Source organism: Micromesistius poutassou, assembly GCF_964030765.1.
Source record: "Micromesistius poutassou genome assembly, chromosome: 5".
NCBI lineage: Eukaryota > Metazoa > Chordata > Actinopteri > Gadiformes > Gadidae > Micromesistius > Micromesistius poutassou.
The window spans coordinates 1401580-1424384 of NC_140275.1; the positions used below are offsets into that span (position 1 = coordinate 1401580).

At 46.8% G+C, this 22805-nt stretch overlaps 3 protein-coding genes across 10 annotated transcripts in view; all 3 read right to left on the bottom strand.

Moving 5' to 3' along the window:
• hectd4 (HECT domain E3 ubiquitin protein ligase 4) overlaps positions 1-2918 on the bottom strand; it is a 57298-nt gene extending 54380 nt beyond the window's left edge. For 4 of the 8 annotated variants that reach the window (XM_084468292.1, XM_084468290.1, XM_084468289.1 and 1 more), the window contains exon 1: positions 2230-2917. In XM_084468292.1, coding sequence (XP_084324418.1) covers positions 2230-2379 — 150 coding nt within the window. In that variant the 5' untranslated portion in view covers positions 2380-2917. Of the gene's footprint in view, positions 1-2229 lie in introns of all 8 variants that reach the window. The other 4 variants (XM_084468287.1, XM_084468286.1, XM_084468285.1 and 1 more) reach the window with 2 other exon arrangements.
• A 464-nt stretch (positions 2919-3382) lies between these two features.
• On the bottom strand, positions 3383-7233 carry LOC311343431 (uncharacterized protein; the record flags this gene model as incomplete). Its single annotated transcript, XM_084468298.1, has 6 exons — positions 3383-3583; positions 3690-3809; positions 4065-4194; positions 4480-5411; positions 6015-6149; positions 7103-7233. The coding sequence occupies 6 exons, from the start codon at positions 7231-7233 to the stop codon at positions 3409-3411; spliced, it is 1623 nt and encodes a 540-aa protein (XP_084324424.1). The 3' UTR covers positions 3383-3408.
• Positions 7234-10919: 3686 nt separating this feature from the next.
• LOC311343925 (rabphilin-3A-like) lies at positions 10920-21949 on the bottom strand (the record flags this gene model as incomplete). Its single annotated transcript, XM_084468886.1, has 16 exons — positions 10920-11050; positions 11187-11283; positions 11383-11464; positions 12132-12286; positions 12666-12722; positions 12859-12985; positions 13267-13376; positions 13782-13856; positions 13996-14075; positions 17465-17629; positions 18228-18404; positions 19646-19823; positions 20233-20316; positions 20460-20589; positions 21052-21177; positions 21876-21949. 16 exons carry the CDS (start codon positions 21947-21949, stop codon positions 10920-10922), a joined length of 1848 nt encoding a protein of 615 aa, XP_084325012.1.
• Between the last annotated feature and the right edge of the window lie 856 nt (positions 21950-22805).

The following is a 22805-nucleotide window of genomic DNA, read 5'->3' on the forward strand; positions in this document are numbered from 1 at the left end:
TAAGAATCGTACAGATATAATATCAGCCTTTATTTTTGTGATACTCTTTGGCAAGTAAGCCGTAGGGTTAATTTAGTCAGCTCCTGATCCTAAGGAGTTTAGATAAGAGAAGTTGTACTGCAGAATCGCAACCAATTGAATTTGAGCAGTCATGCGCACTTCACATTTTACCAATGAATCCAAGCACGGTCTAAGTTGATTAGGGCAATACCCTTGGTCCAGTTTGGATACGCTCGCTGTCTACTTGAAACATTCCACATCAAGGCTTTGAGGAGGATGTGCTAATGCTCTGCCCTATCTGTAATGCGGCTTGTAAATAATAATATGGTGCGTCATATAGTGCGTCATATAGTGCTTTGACACCGTGCCATTTTAGCTGTTTTGGCTTAATTTTTGAGGAATTATTCACAGCAGAGAAATATTTCTAGCCAATAAAAGTGTTAAATCTGAGTGTTAAATCTAATATATAAGTAATGCTTATATTGCTCTGGATTCATATTTATCAACCCAAAATGAGGAGCTTATTGGTATCACTTAATCAATACAATTAGTTACTAGTAGCCTATAAGTAAACATACATTATCGTGTGGCAGCCATCAGTTTATCATTGACTGACTCATCCTTGTTTAACCTGCACATGTTTATGCTCTTGTTTGGCTCATACTTTTAAAAGTGAAAACCTAGTGAACTAGTGACCATGTATTGCTGTGGAGCAGAAGTCCCTGTTTGGCCTTTGTTTACCCTGTTGTTTGTGAGCAAACAACACTGCATAGCATGACCACATACGCTGTCACTGTGTGAGCATTACACAGTAGTTCACCTCCTATTCATTGGGAGAAAACAGCTTCGCTGTGTTAACTGGATAATAACGGTGAGAACACAAATCTGTCTTTTTCGCTTGCCAAAACAAACATTACCATGCTACACCACCATGGTGGGTGTCTCTTTACCTTCTTAATGCATGGAGACTCTAGTACTAGCAAAACAACCATGACTTGTGGTCACCCAATGGAAGCACTATAAGGCCCCTGCAATAACTGCATTACTAAACAAGCCAGGAAAGACAGATATATGCGGAGGGCCGAGCAAGTCTTTGGCTGGAAGCAATAGACTAGCCTTGTCCGAAATCATTGAATTAACATTTTAGGAGACAGAGCAAACCAGAGTCTTGCTGCTGCCTGTGGTGACCTTTCACAGCTGCAGAAGACTCTTGGACCTTCTCAGAACTCATTTCACTCATGGCTCGGATGTTTACCACCACACCACAAGAACAGGCCGGCTCAACCCAGGATCAAGAGCCTTGTTCTCATCACTACTTGCGGGGAACGGCCTCCTACAACAGTGGTAGCCGGGATTTGGCATCTAAACCCAGGTCTACTTTAGATAGTTATGTGTGGCCACTGCCAGCAGGGATTTCTATCTGTGGTCATGAGAATGTACTAACGCTTTCACAACAAGGTGACTCTGTGACCACTGTGGTTATGTATGCTTCTGGTGTGAAGCTTAATGGGCCACAACCTTATTTCATGGTGATATTAGGTGGGGTCCAGAACTTGGTAGCTCCATTACTAAAGCAGCTCCCCACACAAGTGTTTGCAAACAAACACTTGCTCTACGGCATTTGCTTCTTTGACATACGTACATCCATCTTACCTAATGTTTTAGTTCTGCACAAACCAGGCTCTTTAAACAAATGTCCCATCACAGACACTGTCAATCCTAGAAATGCTACTGAAGGGGTTCACATATTCATACAAGCCTTTTTTACTGCTCTAGTGGACAGACCACGGTCATGGTTTCATCGAGACTTTCTCAATGAGGTTGTGGAGGTCTTCACAAGCAATAGGCTACGTCTGCAAGAGGCGACGTCCCTTCTGTTTACTGCACTGAACCTGAGGTCCTCATGGCGATGCTGCCCAGCATCAGACAATCTTTTTTTACTGCTCTAGTGGGCAGATCAAGGTCCTGGCTTCATCTAGACGTTCTCAATGGGAGTGTGGAGGGTCTGCACAAGCAATAGGCTACGTCTGCAGGAGGCGAGGTCCCTTCTGTTTACTGCACCGGGGTTCTCATGGTGATGCTGCCCAGCACTGGTTACCGTTGCCACTGTTGATCCAACGCACCACAGCACGCCCGACTCACCACCCCAGAGCGGGCAGCGGTCCTGTTGTGGTGTCGCGGTGTGTTTGGGGTGGGGGGGGGGGGGGGGGGGTGTTGGGGTTGACTCACCTCCTGTTCGGTGTCCCCCTGCTCCGACACTCCTATCTCACTGGGCAGCTCAGCCAGATCCGTGACCCGAATGAGTCCGTCGTGGAGGAAAATCGTCTCCTCCTTCACAGAGAGCCACTGGGACGAATCGACCGCACCACCGGAGCCCATCGCTCTCTCCTCCCTCGACTAACACACCAAAAGGGTCGAACATTAATGATTCAGTAGACTGGAAATGAGCAGAAACGCCCCGGCTAGCTCGCACTGCTAGCTGTACATCCACATACTGGCAGCTTTGCTTGAAGGACCACCTTTGTGAGATGTACTGCGCTGCTAAAAAGAGACACCTTGTGTGGTCGTCAGACCGAGGACAACAGCGGACAGACAGCTCTCCTCATGGAGCCCGGCGGGTTGTCATCAGGTGCTGCTGACAGCAGCGAGCAGCAGGCAGGACCCTGGTTAGCCTGGTTAGCTTAACACAGGCTAACGCGTCCGCTAACGTTGCCGAGTGGGCGTGACACTCGTCCTAAAGCCGTTGTTAAAACGTCTACGCGAGCGTGACGACCGGACGCGAGGATCACCGCCGGTACCACGAGCCTTCCCGGTGTGCTAACGGGCAGCGGCGGTTCCGTTAACGGTCCAACCTCCGTATCAGTCGTTGGACAAGATGATGAGTGCCTCCCAGCTGTCAGTGCGACGCCATGTTTCCAAGGCCGTCTAATTGTTCCCGGCATGCACCGCGCGGAGGAGTAAGCTGTCAGATGTATGTTATTAAGCATGGGTCGTTAATTGGAGTTAATTGGATTATTCTATGAAATTGAATTATGTTTTCTTTTCCATACCTCGCAGTGTCTGTTCCGTAAAGAGAACACGTTTCGGAGGTGATCACCGTTAGAATCTATTTTTGGATCATACAAGGACTTTTGTGTTGATTGTGAAGAGATACTAGGGCGCCATCATGTGAACATCCTGTGTAATTTCCCTTTATATTTACATTATAAATATATACATAAAATGAATGATTCTAAAGTTGTACATGTGTAATTGTACATGTGGGAATTAATTTCCCAATAAAATATAACATACATATGTATAGAAATCATATAATAAAAATGAAAACACTATCTGAGAACGTTTCATGAAATTGACATACGAAACAACAAAATGTCAATTGTACAGTTAATTCAAGGTATTGAAATGTCATCTGGCCATCCCAGGTGCAACAGTCCTCAGGCACCGCTTGAAGAAGCGAACAGGACTAACTGTCTTTGAATCTAGGAGAACGTTTTTCTTTCTTTTCTTTGCTGTTTCCTTTTCCACTTTCTCCACAAGTCCTTGAAATGCAGCAGGGACTTTGGAGAAGTATCCATTGCATCTTGACGAGAATAAAATAATAAAGCACATGTTAGGTTATAGAAAAATTCAAGATTTACATAAAAAATCAATCATGAAAAAGAACAACACATTAATATTAATTAGACCTTTTTCTGTTGAGACATCGTTTCTGCATCGGCAGGTCAAAGCACCGCGTTGAGACGAAATCCACCAGGAGTGAGAGAATTGTTTGGGTTGGCTTGATGTGTTCCATCTTAAGAGTCAACCTGGAAAATATAAAATGTTATGCAAGGAGGTGTAGGAGGTAAAAAGGAGAGACCATTTCTAACCAACTTTTTTTTTTTTGTTTTGTTTTGTGCCTTTCTGTTTTTACTAATTGCACTTTATTGTGAAGCACTTTGGTGCGGCTAAGCCGTCTGTAAATGAGTTATATAAATGTTAAAATTGACAAAAGGTGTCTAAGTATGTCTTGTGATATATTTTTATTTCACATTATATATACGTATTTTTCCATTCCTCACCGATTAATGCAATCACAATGGTAGACAGTCTTTGAGTCCGTATTCTTCAGGCCATACTTCTCCTCCAAAGCTGGGATTCTGTATTTACATTCATCCAAAACTTTAAGAACAGTGCAAGGGGCCAGATTGCCTGTAGAATACAAAAATGAAGGTCAATTGTCTTGCAAATGACCAAAGCAACACGTCAAACTTCTTTCTATCCCTCCTCCCTTGAATATAAAATGTAATTATTTCCTGAAGCTTTTACTGGGATCAATTGCAGTTCATGCAAGAAGTGGGTGAGGTTGAACTTCATTATAATTGGCATATTAGTATTATAGCGCCTTGCGGATTCCTATCAGTTATATTACACTGCATGCTTGGCACATCATTCACATGATAGAGCAGGCCTACATGCAAAGGGATTCTCCAGCACCTGTTAAAGACTCTGTGTCTGCAAGTGCTTTATTGGCATTCCTTGGAGGGTTGCCATTATCCCAGAGTGAGTCTGCATTTCCACTCAGGGTTCCAGACGTTTTGATTCCTGGAATGGTAAAAGAGAGATCTGGTGGGGTCTCTTGCGTTGATGTTGATGCTGCCGCTGCCGTTCTATGGGGCCTCTGTTTCTCCCCGGTTTTCAGTTGCCTTGGTGATCCAGTTTCAACTGTCAAGGGTATCGTAGTAGCTGTTTGATTAGGCAGTGCTGTTTTTTCCAAACAAGGTTTATGCCACGGATGATTGCTACTGCCTTTCGAACAGCGCCGCGGTTTCGTTTGCACGTTCTTCTGACGTTTGGGGGTGATGGTGGTCTGTGTGGCAACCCCAACCGCTGGATTAGAAACGGTTGTCTGTGGTACAGGTGCGGAGGGGGTTTTGACCCTGGGGATCTTCTTTGATGTAGCCAAGCTTGCGTACGTCTCCCCCAACCCAGCAGCAAGCTTTTTACTACCTGAGACGACAACCCCAGAAGCCACTCTGGTGGTTCCCGACTGTGCTCTGACCCGTGGCATCCTGGGTAATGAGGTTGCAGGAGTAGAGTGTGCCACCGATGTGGTCTGCTGCGTTGGCACGGATGCCGTCACATGTTTTTTCCTGCTTTTGCGGCAGGCTTTCCCCTCCCTCCTCCTGGGTTGGAAAGTATCCCCTCTCGGTGGCTCTCTAGGCCTACACCGAGCAGATGTCGGAGCAGGCGTGTCTGTGTGTTTGACCTTGGGTCTCCTCTTTGGGTTGGTCAGTGCACAGCCCTCTGTGCAAGTGGTGGGTTCTCCTTCGCTGAAAGCAGCAGCAGGTTTGCTTGTAACGATGGATGTGTTGTAACTCAAAGACTTTTGGAAGACAGCATATGGAGCCTCTTTGGAAACCTTGCACCTATTAAGATTAAATATGGATGTCTGGTTATTGTTTGTTTGTTTGTTTGGGAACTTTTTATAGCCCCTAGCCTCAAATAAGGTTGGCAATTGCATGTTTATGACAGGATTCAAGATTGCATTACATTTCTGATTAAAAAAATTTATTCTAAAAACATTCTCTTGTAAGTGTATGATTAAGGGTTTTGTACATGCAATACACTTTCTTTTTCTTCTATAAAACAAAGATTATAATTTTAATGACTAAAAGGAATGTACCCCAGGGAGTGTAGGCTGCATAGGCTGGCTCTGTCAGGCATGTTAATACAAGACCATTTTTAACTTGAAAATACATCCGGGTCATTGCACGAACAAAAATCAGAATCAGCTTTTTGACTTGACCTGCAATGCAATCCCAGTGTACCATCTAGGAAATTCCATTACACATTTTAAATAATTGCATTTTCTGATTGTGCAGAAAGTGTCATACCATACTGCACTGGCATATAACAGAACAGAACAATCAGACAAAAATCCCACACCAAAAAATAAGTAATAAGTAAGTGTAAAAGCTCCATAGAAATAAATGAACTATTGTAGTTGTGTGGACATATATGGTCCTTACCTTCCCCACCAGGACATCTGTGTGCAGTGTTTCTGTCGGACGAGGTTGAAGCAGGGCACCCTAAAGATGTTGAAAAAGCTGTAGCCCACCATGTCAGATATGGTGTCGTTCACACCAAGGAGACACTGTCTGAACCTTCAGTGGGCAAAGAAGGACTGAGGTTACACAGGGGAGGGCATGCAAAAAAAGTTAAAGGAAATTGTTATTAACCATTTAGCATGCATCGTTAAGCAGATGGCTTTATCCAAAGCAACCTAGTGTGAATTCAGCTGCAGGTCATTAAGGAGCACATAGGGGTTGGACATGTTCTTCAAGATGCCTACTGATGCCTACCAAGATGGCAGAGGACATGGTGGATTATACCTTTTAACTGGGAATGGAACACTCCAGTAATACACTATCGTGCTATCTTGTTAAAAGGAGTCACCGAAATACCATGCACTCAAAAGGTATCAGATGTTTTATTTAATACTTCTTGTGTCAAGACAGTTAAGTATTGCTATTGTGATTCATAGACCACTTGTCTGTTAGTACCCAAAAATGCACTTTTGAAATGTTCTTTGAAATGTTTATATTCTGTGCCAAGAAAGAGGATCTGTGCAGCCTTTGAATATCTATAGGCTTAAGTGGCTCTTCAAATACACTTGCTAATTTCCAACCCATAGCAAACTGCAAAATGACATCCTTCATGTTCTCTCTTGACATCAAAGGAAAGCTTGACTGCCCTTCAGCTTTGAAAGGACTTGGATGAGTTTCAACTTTTGTGCCGGAAGAAAGATATATCATATTTGTGTAGATTCAGAATGAGGATAATACGGTTTAATGAATTAACATAAATCGTGTAATATATAGGCCTATACTTTATTTCATTAACTGCCAGTTTGTTTTGTAATGCTGCGTGGGTGTCTTCGGAACTGGGATAAAGCAGCAAGTCTGATACAATTATCGTGATATATTTATGGACGGTGAAACTGCACTATAGCCAAATGAGAGAAGCTATAGAAGGGGAGCTGAATGGTTGCTACTAGTGGTTTCTCTGGGGCGCATCCTAGTGAATAGACGCTCATAAAAGCTTAGCGCGGACATACCTTTGGTCGCAGTCACAGTGTGAAACGGTAAAAAGGTTGGTGTTGAGCGTCCCATAGTTTACGGTAAAGGAGGGGATGATATGCACACAGTGGTCGTGCTCACGGCAGCATTTGTCCGCATTCTCAAACATTCCTGGAGTGGGAAACATGAATAACCTCAATGAATAAGTTACTATGGATTCTAAATGTCTGCATAGCACTATTAATATAAGATAATAGGACATATAGGCCTATAGTCATAGTAATAGTAATAATAGGTCAAAGTAGGCCTATGCTATTTTGACCTTAACACCCTATTTTGACAACCATGACAATTTTTCCAACAGACACTGTTTACTATTACCATTACCATTACTATTACATTTATAACATCACTTTTATTTACTTGTCTGTCTGTAGACTTGACAACTGGTGGTACCTACCCAATTGGCTGTACTCAATGGCTCTGCTTCCAACCCCACACCACAGAGTCCCTGGAAATAACCATGAGCGTTTTCTCCTCGACTTCACCTCGGATGTTCTGGAGGCAGGATCCCATCCAACACCACGTCGTGTTGTCCAACCGACAGACACGGGCTCTCTGGCAACATCTGGCGTGCATGGGTTCCTATCCGGAGACAGCAGCAGCGCGCTGATGTTGAGTCGACGGATTGCTGCGTCTGTCTGCGCGTCTGGTTCCTCCTTGCAGAGGGAGAGGTATTCTCCAGTGATGGATGGGTTGGAGTTAACAGAGCATCTGACCAGTTGGTTGTCTTCGGTCCACACGGAGAGATATAACACGAGGTGGCCCAGTGGCGCCCGTTGCAGAAAAGTGAGACGCGCTTCGTGCCCCTTCCCTGCAGCGGAACTTAGGGTTGGACAAAAGTGTCCAGAAGCCGTCCCGTCCTGCGCAGTAGCCTGAGCAAGTACCGATAAGACGAGAACGACTGAGAGTAGGATTTCGTGTATCATTTCGATGTAGGTCTGTAAGTGTGCAGGTGAAACTTCAACTTGAAACTTAAAATCGATTGACGACTATCCCCAGGAAGCAGCGATTCAAATGGAGTGGTTTATAACTCGACGCTTTGAGTCTTGCAGTGCAGGCCACCCACCTGTGATGTGCAGTAGGGTGCTGCTGGGTTTAGTCTTCTTCAATTGATGGAGGAGGAAGCGAGGGTCGGTTACGTGATACTGTGTTTTTAAAAGCGTGGTCGCGGGGTTGTGCACCTGCCACGCACGTGGACGCGCACGGCCTATAATAAGTCATTATAGTAGCCTACTTTGATTTCGCACGCTTTATCTCCTCAAAGCACTGTTCGTTTAAACGTCTTGTTATTCTAAGTGCACTGTTGGAGTATAGGCCTATTTGATTGGGCATGACAGTAATTAAATCATAATAACAACAACGTTTAGAAGACTTAGACTATAAGCCTACACATACACATACACTTTTTCAAATAATAGGTCTAATGTCTGGTAATGTGTGCTGCATCTTTATAACGACTGAAGGATAATGTCATTGTATTCATATATTTTCTTTTATTTTCATTGTGTTACTATCATAGATTATACTCTACAGTGGCTAGTCTATAGTACCAGTTTTGCCTTTGTATAAACCACAAGCATAAGCATATGTCACAGAACAGAATAGTAGCATTTTCCCCCCACAACTTTTATTAATCCGTGTAAACTCTGCAAAATCTTTACATGCAAAGTTGTTTTTTGGAAACATACATATTATCAGTGCATGCACTACCTATGTACAAAGAATAACGACACACACACGAGTCAGATCATCTTACATTCCCATGGGTTTGGCAGAATCAATCGACACAAAATAGAAGAGCGAGAACAGTTGAGTTGTAGCTCAGAGAAAAGCCTGCAGAAAAAGATCTCACGGCGTGAGAGAGTGCGCTCGGTTCGTGTTTTCGACCACTTATTTCGGTGATCCTACCGTAGCATTACTTCAACATCACGGTTCACTGCACGATTCTACTTGTTACATTTTCTGTCGTTAATGGAGACAAGAAGAAGCCCTCGTGTTGGCGCATGGGAAAGAGATACTATCACATGTGATGCAGAGCAGAAAGAACCAGGTCATTCCTCAGGTGGACTATTGAAAGAGGTTTTTCTTTTTTCCACGGATGTCCTCTTTCATCACTTGTGGTGATGATGCTACTAGACGTGTCACGTGGTTACTTGCACTCATTTACACCACAGTCCTCGACTACGCCATTCTTCAAAACTTGTCTCATCAACACTAATGCGCATCCTGATAGTCATGCAGCGAAATGTGCATTTACAATATGCATTTACATTATAGTGGGCTTCTGTGTATAAAATATTAGGAGGAATGTTATGGGGGAGGGGGAGGGGGGGTAAAAGAGTAAACGTTGAATTACAATAAAATCATTTGACTTAAATGAATGCTTACTGTAAATATCTTGCACCACAAGACATTTCATGCATAGTTTTTTTTTCCCCTTAATCGTTTTTTTCTTTAGTTGAGTGTAGTTCTATTGTTTACAATGGAGCAATGCAAACCACTGGGTATAAATTGAGGTCATTCCATTGGGTCAGGTGTGCTTTTCTTGGATCTCTGTGATTGGTGATCAGACACCCATTAAAGCCTTGATTGGTTGAGGTCTTAGCCAATAGAAAGGGTGTGTGTGTGTGTGTGTGTGTGGGGGGGGGGGGGGGTGTAGCAGGGTGTGTTAAGGTAAGAGCAGGTCATCGATGCGTCAGGCACACGTTGAAAGTGCATGCATGTCACACTCCACATAGGTACCATGTCACCCCCTTCCATGTGGGCCTACACTAAGAGCCCTCAGAGTAGCTGTTGAGCGTGTGTGCATTCAGTATAAAAGCCGTGGTAGAAAAACACTGAGCTCTCCGTGTGAGGCACGTGCTTTAGATAATTACATCTAGCAGTGGAGACAGGTCTTCATCAAACAACCCAATAGAAAATAATACTTTTTGTTCTTCTCAGATCAAACTCTAACACAAATAAGTCAAGACATATAGATATATATATATATATATACTTATCTCGATGTGCTATTCATTTAAGGTCTCAAATAAAGAGGAACTTAAGTTTCTCATAAACACCAAGTCATGGTCTATGTCTATGGAGTCTATAAATGAGATGCAAACCATTTCTAAACTTCTTCTAAACTTCCACTTTGTTATCTCCTAACCTGAGCTACTTATTTATATGTAAACATTTTTTCCTTAAGGACACGTATCCATGACACCGGAACCGTTTATATATCACAGCAGCACGTCCACGTTTATCTTATGCCTGTGGGGTTAGCATGCTCAAGTGTTGGCTTCCAACGCGGCACCAGAAATGAAAACGGGACAGCCGACCCATCGTGACATAACGTACAAGGACGGTTGTGACTTCAGATGCCATAACATATTACATTAATTGTTTCATGCCAGTGCAATAAAATAAAAACAATATCTTCTGGAGCTTAGGACATGAGCACTCCTGTATACTATATAACATGTTGGACAGGCATGAGGCTTTTTGTGCGGCTTTACGCTTAAGTGACACACTCTCAAGTCTATACTTATTCGATTGCAATAACGATTGGAAACCTTCCACGGGCAGACTCACAGTCTGAGCACAGGAAGGGGATACAGTGAAGATAAAGATGGGAAATTACTTCTTAAACGTGGGGAGGGGAGGTGGGGGGGAGTGCTGGGGGCTGGCTGAGAGCACAAAACGAGAGGAGGAAAGAAACGCTAAATGCGACAGATTCCCAAGTGCTTCGAGGGGAAACGGGGGGAGATGGTTAGATGACTCATGCATGTTCCCGCGTTTGGTGACTGGTTAATCACTGTTGACGTGGTTCTCGTTGTACAAGGTGTGCCAGCGCTCTATCTTCTTGTCCTTGTTCTTCAGGCACTCGTACCAGTGCTTCAGCCTCTCTCCCTTGGCGGTGATGCCCAGCTGGCATCCACCTATCACAGACACAGACCAATCAGAGAAGGACCAATTAGAGACGGACCAATCAGTGACACACTGCGGGGTGTCGACAGAGGATATTGTATGCAGGAGGTAGATCAATTCTATATTCTGTATGACGTAATAACTTACCAATGTAGTCGTTAGATTTTCCAATGTCGTAGTCCCACACAGAGATGTCTAATTGTTTCTTGGCCAGGTCACTGTGTTTGATATCATAGCCGAATTCCTGAGGTTCAATCAGGCACAAAGTAGATTAACAGTTCTTATAGACAGGTTTTTATCACGTTATTTCAATATTTATAATTCTGTCATTTAGCAAACAAACCTCATTGTATTCTGGGTTCAGTGTCTTCTTCTTGATCTGGGTTTTGCACTTGGCTTTCTTCCCCATGTCAGGCTTCAGAACTCTGGAAAGGATACGGTGCACATTTGAATGTCACAAATGTATCTGTTTTCTGTATTCATGTACACATACATGTCCATATACTTGTACAGAGGAACCTCTTATCCGGTGGGACTGTTAAATGGAAGGTGGGCCATGAGTAGGATGTGGCCTCACCATGAATCAAGATCTTCTGTAACTCTAGAATCCCGATGAATTAACTATTATTTCAATGTTAATTCATGTTTCAATGGCATACTATTGCATTGACTTTAGCCCCAGTTGTTGCAGCTTTTGGTGCGTTCCATGTTTTCAAAAGTACATGAAGGCATTGTCAATTACTGCAGCATTGGTAAATCTTTTTATTTTTATTTTAGGGCATTTAGCAGACGCTTTTATCCAAAGCGACTTACAACATTAACACAGAGAAGGCAGTGTCAACCACGCAAGGTGACTTCCAGCTCTTCAAGCTGGAAGTGAGGGTAGGCTGTTTTGCCACCACTAACAAACTATCGAACTAACAACCTTCCCTTCACAAGTCAACCCGCTCTACCACCTGGGCTAAGGTTTGTGACCTAATAACTACGTCACGTGTTGCTCCTGAGGCTAGACAATGAGAAAGACACACTCTCTCTCTCTCTCTCTCTCTGGACCTAGAACTCTCATCAACCCTAGCCACGTTATGCTCCTACATTTTGACGAAGGGGTCAGAGTAGCCGTTGGCGTCCATGGCCGCCAGGTGGACACAGCGTACCACCCCCACAAGCAGACGGTTCTGCTGGGTGCTGTACATCAGAGACATGAGGATCCTGCCGCGCTCCTCCACCTCACTACCATCCTTCCCCGGCTGTCACGAGGAGACACAAGGAGACGGGGGGGGGGAGGAGGAGGAGAGAGAAAGAGAGAGCGGAGTGACAGACAGAGAAAAGGGAGGGGAAAGAGAGGGGATTTACATATAGGGACAAGAGAGCGAGAGAGAGAGTCAGAGAGAGAAAGAGAGAGAGAGAGAGTGGAGTGAGGGACAGAGAAAGAAGGGGAAAGAGAGGGGATTTATGTATAGGGACAAGAGAGAGAGAGAGAGGGAGAGAGAGAGAGAGAAAGAGAGAGACACACACAGAGAGACAGAGAGAGAGGGTAAAGGGGTGGTAGGTTAGGCCAATTCGTGCTTCGATGTGTATGAACTTATCAAAAGAATCTGTCATGCATAGACACGCTTCGAGCATTGCCTCATCCTCGTAGAGAGAGATACCGCGGGCCGCCCCGGCTGTGCCAGTCCTCTTCATCTGTGTGTGTGGGGAGGAAGGGGAGGGGACGACAAAGATCACAGCAGGTCAATGAGAGACGCATCGGGGAGGAGGGGGAAAAGTAGAGGGAAACACACTAGCAATTACTGTCTGGGGCGCGTGTGAGTTCACCTACAGGAACCACTCTCTCCAGACACACGTTGAAGTTCTTCTTCTGGTTGACCTTCAGCTTCTTCAGGGCCACTCGGGTCTCTCCGATAAACTCGTTGTGCCCAAACTTGTCCTCGTCACACACGGAGAGCCTGCGGGGTTCAAAAAGACTAAATTAACGTCTGCATTCCTTGCCATTGGTGCAACTCAATTTTATGTGAGTTTTATTTGGCACACTGCGCGAAATGGTATCCAAGGATACCATTATGCGGTGAGTGGGAAAAAAAGTAAGAACAACATTCAGATAAGGCTAAATATATACGTGAAGGCGAAAGTGTGCAATTTACTGTATGGCTGGCTGCCTTGGGGGAGGGGGGTTAGGGGGGAGAGAGAGAGAGAGAGAGGGGGGGGGGGAGGAGGGCGAGGGATCCACCTGAGGGTTTTGCGCTGCATGTCCTCGTCCGTCAGCCCGTGGTATGTGAGCGTCTCATTCCATGCAGGGTTGCGCGTGTTCCTCAGTGTTTTGGTGCGCAGCTTCGTTGACTGGTAAAGACAGCGAGGGGAGGGGTGGATCAGGAGGGGGGGGGGCGGGAGGAAAAAGGCATCTTAAAAAAAGGAAACTGCACGACTGATTTGGATTGGATAGCTGGCATCATTGTGGAATAAGTGTTGACAAGGGTTTCATGGCCTCCTTGTACGTTTGTGAACAGTCCACTTTGGGAAATGGCATCGTTTTAAAACTGACATCTTTCTCAGGTATGGCAGACAATAATCGGGCCGTTCTGACCGAGACAAGCCGCAGTACTTGATTGCCACCACAAGGTGTCACGCTTAAGCCGATTGGAAGATTAACAGACTCTTTCAGCGCCCACCTTCACTGCCGTTGGCTGTTATTTAGAACGATATGTAGGATGGCACAACTACACAAACATACTTTTATGGTCTCACCTTACTAGCCCCGGGAAGCAGGTGGAGCTTGATGTATGGATCTGCCAGTCCGTTGGAGTCCATCGGCTTCAATCCCTGAAAAAATCGGGGTGAACAATCACATTGATCACTGATTAAATCATCACAGGATGCAGAAAGCCATTAAGGTTTGCCTTTTCACAGTGCAAACTACTTGATGTGTTTGTGAACAACGTAAGAGAAGAGTTGACAGTACTTTGGCTTTGAGGATGCTGCAGTGAAGGCTGCTGCTCTCCTGTTCGTAAAGCAGGCTGAACTCCAAAGACCCCAGTGTGGCTGAAAGAGGCCAAAACCATTCATTAGATCTCCACGCTGACACACACACACACACACACACACACACACACACAAGGCTCTGGTCTGCGATAATTAAGAGGATAAATCAGAGGGGAATATACGCATGTTGCTTCACAGCGCAAATCTTGTGCTTGTTTGTCTTCGGTCTGAGTTAGCGTGAGTGGAGAATGCGGACCAGGCTGAGAATTTGACAGACATGAATACTGCATTATAATTACACGCAAAAGTGTGACTCATCGATCTTGGTGATGTAAAAGTCATGACCTGTATCACAACATACAGAAAAAGACCTACCAGATATAGAATAGAAATAAAAATGACATTACAAGATGCAACATACAAAAGAATTGCAAAAAAACAACATCTCGGCATGATTAAAACCTTGGTAAATTATGTTGAAAATAAGGTTATAAATAACTGGAATAGAAGGTGTCTTAATGTTCTGATGAAGGAGTAACCATAGGAACGGTTGGAGTCAGGGGGACGAAATAACCTCTTGTAATTGGTTTATTTCGTCTTGGATGATGGTGGTGGACCTGGTGGTGATGGGGCCTGCAGGTTCAACTGGTGAAATGCTCTCTGCAAGCTAATGCTAAACTACAAAGGGTTTGGATCAGAGATCGGAGCATAGTCATTGTTTCTAATCCTGGTGTTCTTTGAAGTCACTCATCAGTGCTACACACAACTCAAATGAACTATTACTTACAACTTAACCCTGTTAAAACTATTCAGCCAAATGTTTAGAAAAAGGATTGTATAGCAATATATAAGTATTGGCATTGCAAGTGGACCAAGATGTATGGGAATCTATTTATCATCTATACAGAGGGATATAATTCATATGCAAGGGCAATAACACTAATTCACTATCAAATAGCACGTAAAAAAAGTGAAACCGATAAAATGCAAGACCTTCCTAACATTACCTCACAGTCCCTACATTTTACACTCAAAACAATACACAAGGGAATTTGTTTAAGATTTAAATTCTCCATAGAATCAACATAGGAATAGTCAGATATATAACACATAATGTATTATATATAATACATTCTGAAATATAAGTAAGTTATAAGTCATTCTCCTGTATGACTCCACTGAAAGTATTGGTTGCGTTGCAATCAACACATTGCAGCAAAAGTTCCGGTCGACATTCAATCATCAGCCAATCAGTCAACGACCCCAGTGGAGGTGTGGCCAGAGCTCCTTGGCTGCCCAACCTGAAGTGGTTCATTAATCAGCCCGTGGCTTGGCTACATGAACTCATTCTAATTTCTGCTGTGTAAAGATAAAGAGACAAACGGTCTTAAAAAGAGCAGGCCCTGTGACTCGCTGTAGCTGACGAGTCACTCTGCAGACCGGCTCTGACTTCTGTCTGTCTCAGCACTGCGGGGCTGTCTATTCTCGCCCTGTAAACTCAAGCGCCACCCCCCCCCCCCGTCCGGGGTTCATGGCTCTGATTGTAGTGTAATTGCATTTCACTTCCCAGCGTATTGATCTCAAAAGACTTCCGCCGCAATTGAAGAAATGCAACAATGAGCGTTTACTTTTGGAACCTTCAGAGCGTTGCGCAGTGCTGTGTTAAACTGCCCAATCAATCAATCATTTCAACCGGGGCTTACATTCAAACATGGCGGCGAATCCCGCTCAAACTCAAAGTCCACACGTGTTGTTTCTAAGACCACGCCCCTGAAGGATTTCATTTGCTATCCTCTGTTTCCAAAAATTCAAAATAAATCATTTGCATCAACATGTTGGCATTCATTTCCTCGCCGTACCAAAGGACGTGTGCGCCTGTTCGAGACCCCACGCCGATCCACGCCGTCATCAGCGAACTGATGATGGTTTCACTGGTTCCCACTGTGGGAAACCAGTGGGAACCAAAAAGACGGCCCCCTAGACTTCCAGCTCCTCCATCAGACCAGCCCATTTCTGTCACCGCTCACAGGAGAAACACACAGGGGACCGGGCCGCAGACAAAGGACAGGAATCTATATCCCATCAGTCCTGTTTCATAGCAAATGGATTGCCCACACCTGATTCCTGCATCTCTGTGGTAAATTAACAACGTGTCCCCGTCCCCGTCCCCCCACACAAGGGATGCAACGAGGCCGTTTGCTGCTCCAGGCGGAGGACATGATTGGAATGGCACCGTTCTTCTCCCCCCTGGGTATATATATTTATATATATTTATATATATATATATATATATAGAGAGCGAGAGACCCCCAGCACAATAACATGTTTTCACTATTGACTCATTTCACATCTCGTCGCTCGGCTTGGAGGGTATTTATTGATTCCCACGGCTGGATGGGAGCTCACACCAATCATTTATCTTCCAACACCAAGTCAAATAGATTCTGCCAGAATGATATCTGCTGTTTACAACAACTATTATACTATTTGTACTCCTGAAATATTACCCCTGCTGACGGGCAGAAAAATAATAAAAAGAAACCTGGGTTTTTCGCCGTTGCATGACTCAGTCTTCCCTAATGGGAAAACGATTGCTGCCAAGTGAGGGGGACTATACTTAATGTGTCACACTGTATAAGTTTGTATCAAATCAAAAAACACCCGTGCCCCATTCATTTTTCCTGGGTGTCAAAATGTGCTTGCGGCAGAAGTATACCGGGAATAGCTGGTTCTTGGTACTAGCCATGCTGAACTGTTTCCTGGAAGAAACCGCAGACGATGAGGATCATGTATAGGCTGTTCAAAATATGGCCTTAGAGTCGTTGACATCAGTGGAAACAATCCATATTTGGCCCGTTGAGGGCGGGACTTGAATGCCCCCCTCACACTAGTCTCTGACCAAAACTCATTAATATTCAATCTATAATAACTTTTTAATTAAATACAATTGTAGCCCACGACGTCAGAGAAAACGTATCATGAAGATGAACTAGCCACTTGATCCTAACCGAACGACAAAAAAGATTATTTTGACAATTTTTCAGATAATTAAAAAGCAAATTCTTCCCGTTTAATGAAAATTGTGGCAGGTCATTCTGCCGGCGAATACCAAGAACCACCTAAAGGAGGGTGGAGGAGGGTCCTACATGTGAGGGTCTACTAAGAGACTCACATGTAGGACCTATACGCCAGTCTTCTCTGAGGAGAACCGCCTGGAGACGGTTCTCCTCAGAGGAGACTCAGACTTGCATCACGTAGGGCCTCCGTACGAGTCTCTTCCACCTGAGACCCACGCAAACAGACGGTAGTGGTGGCTCCTCTCAGAGACCAGCATGGCGGTCCTTCATACAAGTCACCGAGAAGAACCAACCAGACGGCCATGGCTGCCGCTTGGAACCCTGTCAAGAGTTCCCCCGGGGTGAGGGAGCCGAGCGAACGGCACAACTCACTGGCTTCGTCGGAATCGATGTCGTTGGCGTCGTCGTCTTCCTCCGCGGGGGGCGGCGGTGGTCGGGCGACCGGCTGCCTCCTCTCCTCCCGCACCGCGGGGGGCGCTCTCTGCTCTAGAGAGATGCCACCTGAGGAGTAGGGCCCGCCGTCTGCCACCATCGGACCTGCAACCACACGGAGCCGTTTCAGCGGATACCGTACAACACGCAGGACGTGGTGGTCCTGTCCCCAAGTGCTACAGCTTAAGTCACAGCTTAAGAGTCCCTCGCTGCATCCCAATACCCGTACTACCGTACTATTTAGTATGCCAGAAACAGAGTTTGGAAAAGGCAGGATGCCAAAAGTATCAGGATGTTGTACTACATCCGGTCACGTCTCGCGGTATGCAAGCCAACATGCTTTTTGGCTCTTCTGCCCCACAGTCATCTGCACAGCAGAAGATGAGTCACATCCACTGAGCCCGCCAAAGGTGATGGGTGGCACTACAGGTGTGCTAATCAGTGAAATCACCTGTGTATATATCCCAATTATATGCATGCTGTGTGTAACAGTACGTACTTTGTAAGGGTAGCTGCAGTAGAAGTATTACACGTAAAAAAGAAAGTATGTGATTGCGGAACGCAGCCGCAGTGTCAAAGGAAAATCAAGAATCAAATCAAGAAAAATAAGAAGGGGATATACTTTTAGGTATACTGACACACCACATCATGAACCTGTGGCTGCCTCTCCAGGGGCCTGAGCCCTGGCTGTCACCGCTCTCACCTGGCTGGGCCATGGCGGCAGCCGGCTGGGGTCTGGCGCTCTGGACGGTCATCGCCTTCTTCATCACGACGGGGCTGTCCTGGCCCGGCCCCCCGACGCCCCCCGGAGCCATCCGCACCTCTGACGGCTTAGGGGCCACAGCAGGGTAGCCACCGGTACGGCTCTGTCGCTCTGCCCCTGAGAGACAGGCGTTAGAGGGGCGTACACATATACATAGACACACATATGCATGAGGAATACGCACACATACACACACACATACACCCACACACAACCCACACCCCAGATACTTAGAGGATACCCACACCCGCACACAATCCCACCACTTCAGCATTGGCTGCAGTGGAATCTATAATGCTCTCTGGTCTCTCCGGATACTTTTGATGTTGCAGGCTTTTCATTGCGAAAGGCATTGACCTACATACAGCCCAACACACCATGGCAGCTGAGTGACTCTACGCCATAATTACACCGGCTGCCTCCTTTCCTTTCCTCTAACCGCCTTCCACAGGTAACTGGGCTGAAACGTGGGGGAGGGGGGTTGGATTCTACTCCTACACCCCCCGACACAAGCCCCGTCACACGGACATGAATCACATACCGCCCCATCCACCACCACCACCACCACCACCACCACCCGAATCGAGGAGGGGAGGGGGGGGGGGGGGGGGGGTGAGGGGGGTTGGATTCTACTCCTACACCCCTGACATAAGTGTCACACAGACACACATCACATACCACCGCATCCACTACCCCCACCCCCACCCGAATCCAGGAGGTGAGGGGGGGGGGGGGGGGGGGTGCGAGGATAAGAGGGGGGGAGGGGGGCTGGATTGTACTCCTACACCCCCCAACACTAGCGTCACACAGACACGCGTCACATACCACCGCATCCACCACCACCACCCCCCACCCGAACCCACCCCCCACCCACCCCCACCCCCAAAGCCGACCCTTTCCTCCACCTCCCACAGCTGGGGCTGCCAAAATCTGCTCTGCGCCAGATCAAAGGTCCCGGGCGCCGGGGAACAAAGGGAAAAACACAACAAGAAGCGTGAGGCTGCGCTGCAAGGGGACGGGCGCGCGGGGGGGGGGCGATGCCGGGATGAGAGGCGGAGGGGTGGGGCCGTTCTTTTGAGGGGGGGATGTTAGACGTTATCGGAGTGTCTGCGTGGATTTCCAAAAGGTAGACCACGATGAGTTCCACTTGCCTGCGGTGTTGCCTTGTTCAACGCGGGTCCCCTGGGGCTGACCTGCTGAGATGGAGGAAGAGAACAGAAGGTATTCAGAATGGGTGTTGCTTTTTAAAACAGAACAGCGTTGCAATGACAACGCAACCGATCTCTCGGGGACATCAAACATCAAACATGCTCTTTCTATTTTTGCTGCAGTGGAGGGAGGGCGGGTTGACGTGGTACCTTGCTGCTGTGGTTGCGCTGCTTTCTCCCGTGCCGCCGCGGCCGGGGGGCCGTGGGCCGGGGCGGCCTGCTGCGGCTTCCCCTCCTTGGGGTCTTTGGGTTTGGAGATGGGCATGGGCGACGGCAGGAACTGCTTGGGGAAGCCTTTGAAGAACCAGGCCCCGGACCTCTTCCACACCTGATAGAACCCATGGATGGACGTTGTAAGTGAGCAGTCACCGTATGGGATTGTATTTATTGGCGCTTAACGGTCCCATGACATGCCACCAGGTGTGAGTGTGATTAGCCGTTACGAGCCGTTTTGAAAATGTGCCGCTTCTGACATCACAGGTGGGCGTGTCCACCTAGATGTGTGACGGATGGATCAGTCCACCAGCCTGCCCAGTGGACCGTAGCAAACGCTGCTCATCTGTCCGTCACACATCTAGGTGGACACGCCAACCTGTGATGTCAGAAGCGGCACATTTTCAAAACGGCTTGTAACGGCTAATCACACTCACACCTGGTGGTATAATATGTCCCCTTTAATGTTGAAATAAAACAACAGTGACAGAAAACCCGTTAGAAAGGCGTAAAGACAAACTCGCCTCTCGCTGCTCTTTGCAGATCTTGCAGAGCCACACGGAGCGTGGACGACTGTCGGCCTGCGTGCCGCACTTTGTGCACATGTGCTGCACGAGAACAGAGAACAGGCCGGAATCACGACACCGAACCCGAATACATGAACCCAATACACAGCGGTGGTTTTTCCCATGTTGTCGAAGTTGTCGATTATCCCCCCTCTGATGATCATTATTCGGCCGGAGCCTCCTACCTTTTTGCAGTCCTCACACACCACTGAGCTGACCCCCGGGGACCCCAGCTGCTCCCCGCACAGCAGGCAGCGGGACACCCCGTCCCCGCACGCCGTCTTCTTCATGTCGTCCAGACGGTTCACCAGACGCCTGCCGGGGGGGGGGGGGGGGGGGGGGAAGGAGGGTCACCTCTCCTTCAGAACCACTACCAGCACAGAGACCGGGGGCGGCCGGGGCCTCTGGTCCGCACTCAGAGAGAGACGGCGTCGACTGATTCTAGACAAGGCTGCCAGACCCATCTGGGCTTCATAGTCACAGAGGGCAGGAGGAACCGACCCCCGAAATAAGGGTATAACTTAACAGCACACTATGAAAGAGGTTGTTATTTTTCCCCGGCTGGTTGTGAAGGAAGAAGTCCTTTGCCGACAAAATTGTTTTACACTCGGTACTTTGCGTTTGGTGACTGATCGCCCCATTAGTTAAGACCCACGTGGCCTCCACGGAATCCCATCTAAACAAATCACGTTAAGGTCAGGGAGGTTAAGGTCTGTTATTGTTTTCTCGTACTTTCTGCATAAGTACGCTTTCCCTGCGTTATTGAACGGCCCTTACCCGATCCTCTCCTGCTCCATGGCCTCCATCTTCTCAGCCCGGGCGATCACATTGTTGATGATCTCCTTCTCCTCATCAGTCAGGTCGGGGGTCGCTCCCTGGCCCGGCTGCGTGGTCCAGTTGGCCCTGAGAAGCCAAACCAACACAACGTGATCAGCTGCTGCCACGTCTCTCTCCCTCGGTTTTGCTTTTGTTTATGTAGATGATGGATCACAGATTTTGCCTCCTTGACTAGGGTTAAATTAGATTAAATTCAGTTCAATTGTATTTGTATAGCCCTTAATCACAGGTACAGTCTCAAAGGGCTTCACAGGCCACGTATTTATGACACACAACTGACCCTAGCCCCCCCAGAGTGCAAAAACAAACTCCCATCAAGGAAAGATGGAGAGGGTTGCAGAAGCAGCAAAAACAGGACAGGACACGGAAACGTAACATGTAGTATGAGGAGAACGAGCACTCTACGGACAATTACACATTAGGTAACGGCGCCAGTGCACATGGTCCCAAACCATTCATGAGCTAACATGCGATTAGTTATGATGTGAGTATACTCTGCTTAGTAGTGCATGGGGAAAAGAGGACATCACAGCAGACAAGAGGAGGAGAAACCTCAGACTTACTGGTCCTTATCGCTGCATCCCAGCAGACCGACAGGGTGGTGAGGTAGGGGGGGGGGGGGGGAGAGAAAGAGAGGAAGGTACAGGACAGTTAGTGCGAGTTAGGAGACAGACATCGTTGTTTAATCCATCACCAAATGTGGCATGCAGACGCTGCAGCGGCTGCCGCCGCCGCTGCTGCTGCTGCTGCTCAGGCGTGCGTACTTAGTGTGCACGCTTCTCTGCCCGCCGTTGGACGCCCAGCGATCCGAGCTGCCACCGATCACTGCGTCTGTCATGGCTGCTTCGCTCTGTGGGGTGGAGATCTGTGAGGAGGACAGCGGCCAGACACGAGGAGGGAGGTGGGGGAAAAGCAGAGGAAATGATTAAACCGGTGTCTGTGTTTGTTTTCTTTCCCATTTGGGTTAAATTGATGCTTTTGTCCAAGGCGAGGCATTATATGTAACAACTTCTGATGTGTTTCATTAACGATGTCATTAGTCGTCAACAGGCAGGCAGGGGTCAGGCACATTGCTCAAAGGAGGCCCACAAGTAGACCGCTGACATTGGAGTTTGAACCGACAACCTTTTAGCTTGGTGTCAACCACCCGACCCACTAGACTCTCACATGGGGGCTGAATAGAATTTACTTGTTTTCTAGAGCGTATCAAGAGTCAATCCATCTGTAGAGTCAACCAATACAGACTCTACTGAGTCAACCAATACAGAACATCTGCACTCATGACAAGGACATGTTTTCTCCTTCCCCTCCAATTGTTTTGGCCCTGTGCTCATTGCACACAGTTTTAAACCATGTTGGAGCAAATGAATCACACATAAACATACCCCTTCCACACACACACACACACACACACGCACACACACACACACACACACCCGTATCAATGTATTTAACTATTGCCTTATAGGTATTATCATGTTATGCTGATGTTGCGCTGACTCTGGCTGCTCCCTCATCGGTGATTACATTCCCTCTGAACGTGCGTTTATCGGGATAGTTCTGACGACAAATTGGCTCGTCAACGTTGGCACTTAACCGTCTGAGAGTAGATTGCAAAGGCAGCAGCAGCAGCACCACTCAGGAACAGCATCCGCATGACCACGCAGCCTCAAGCAGTCCCTGGCTCAGACGCA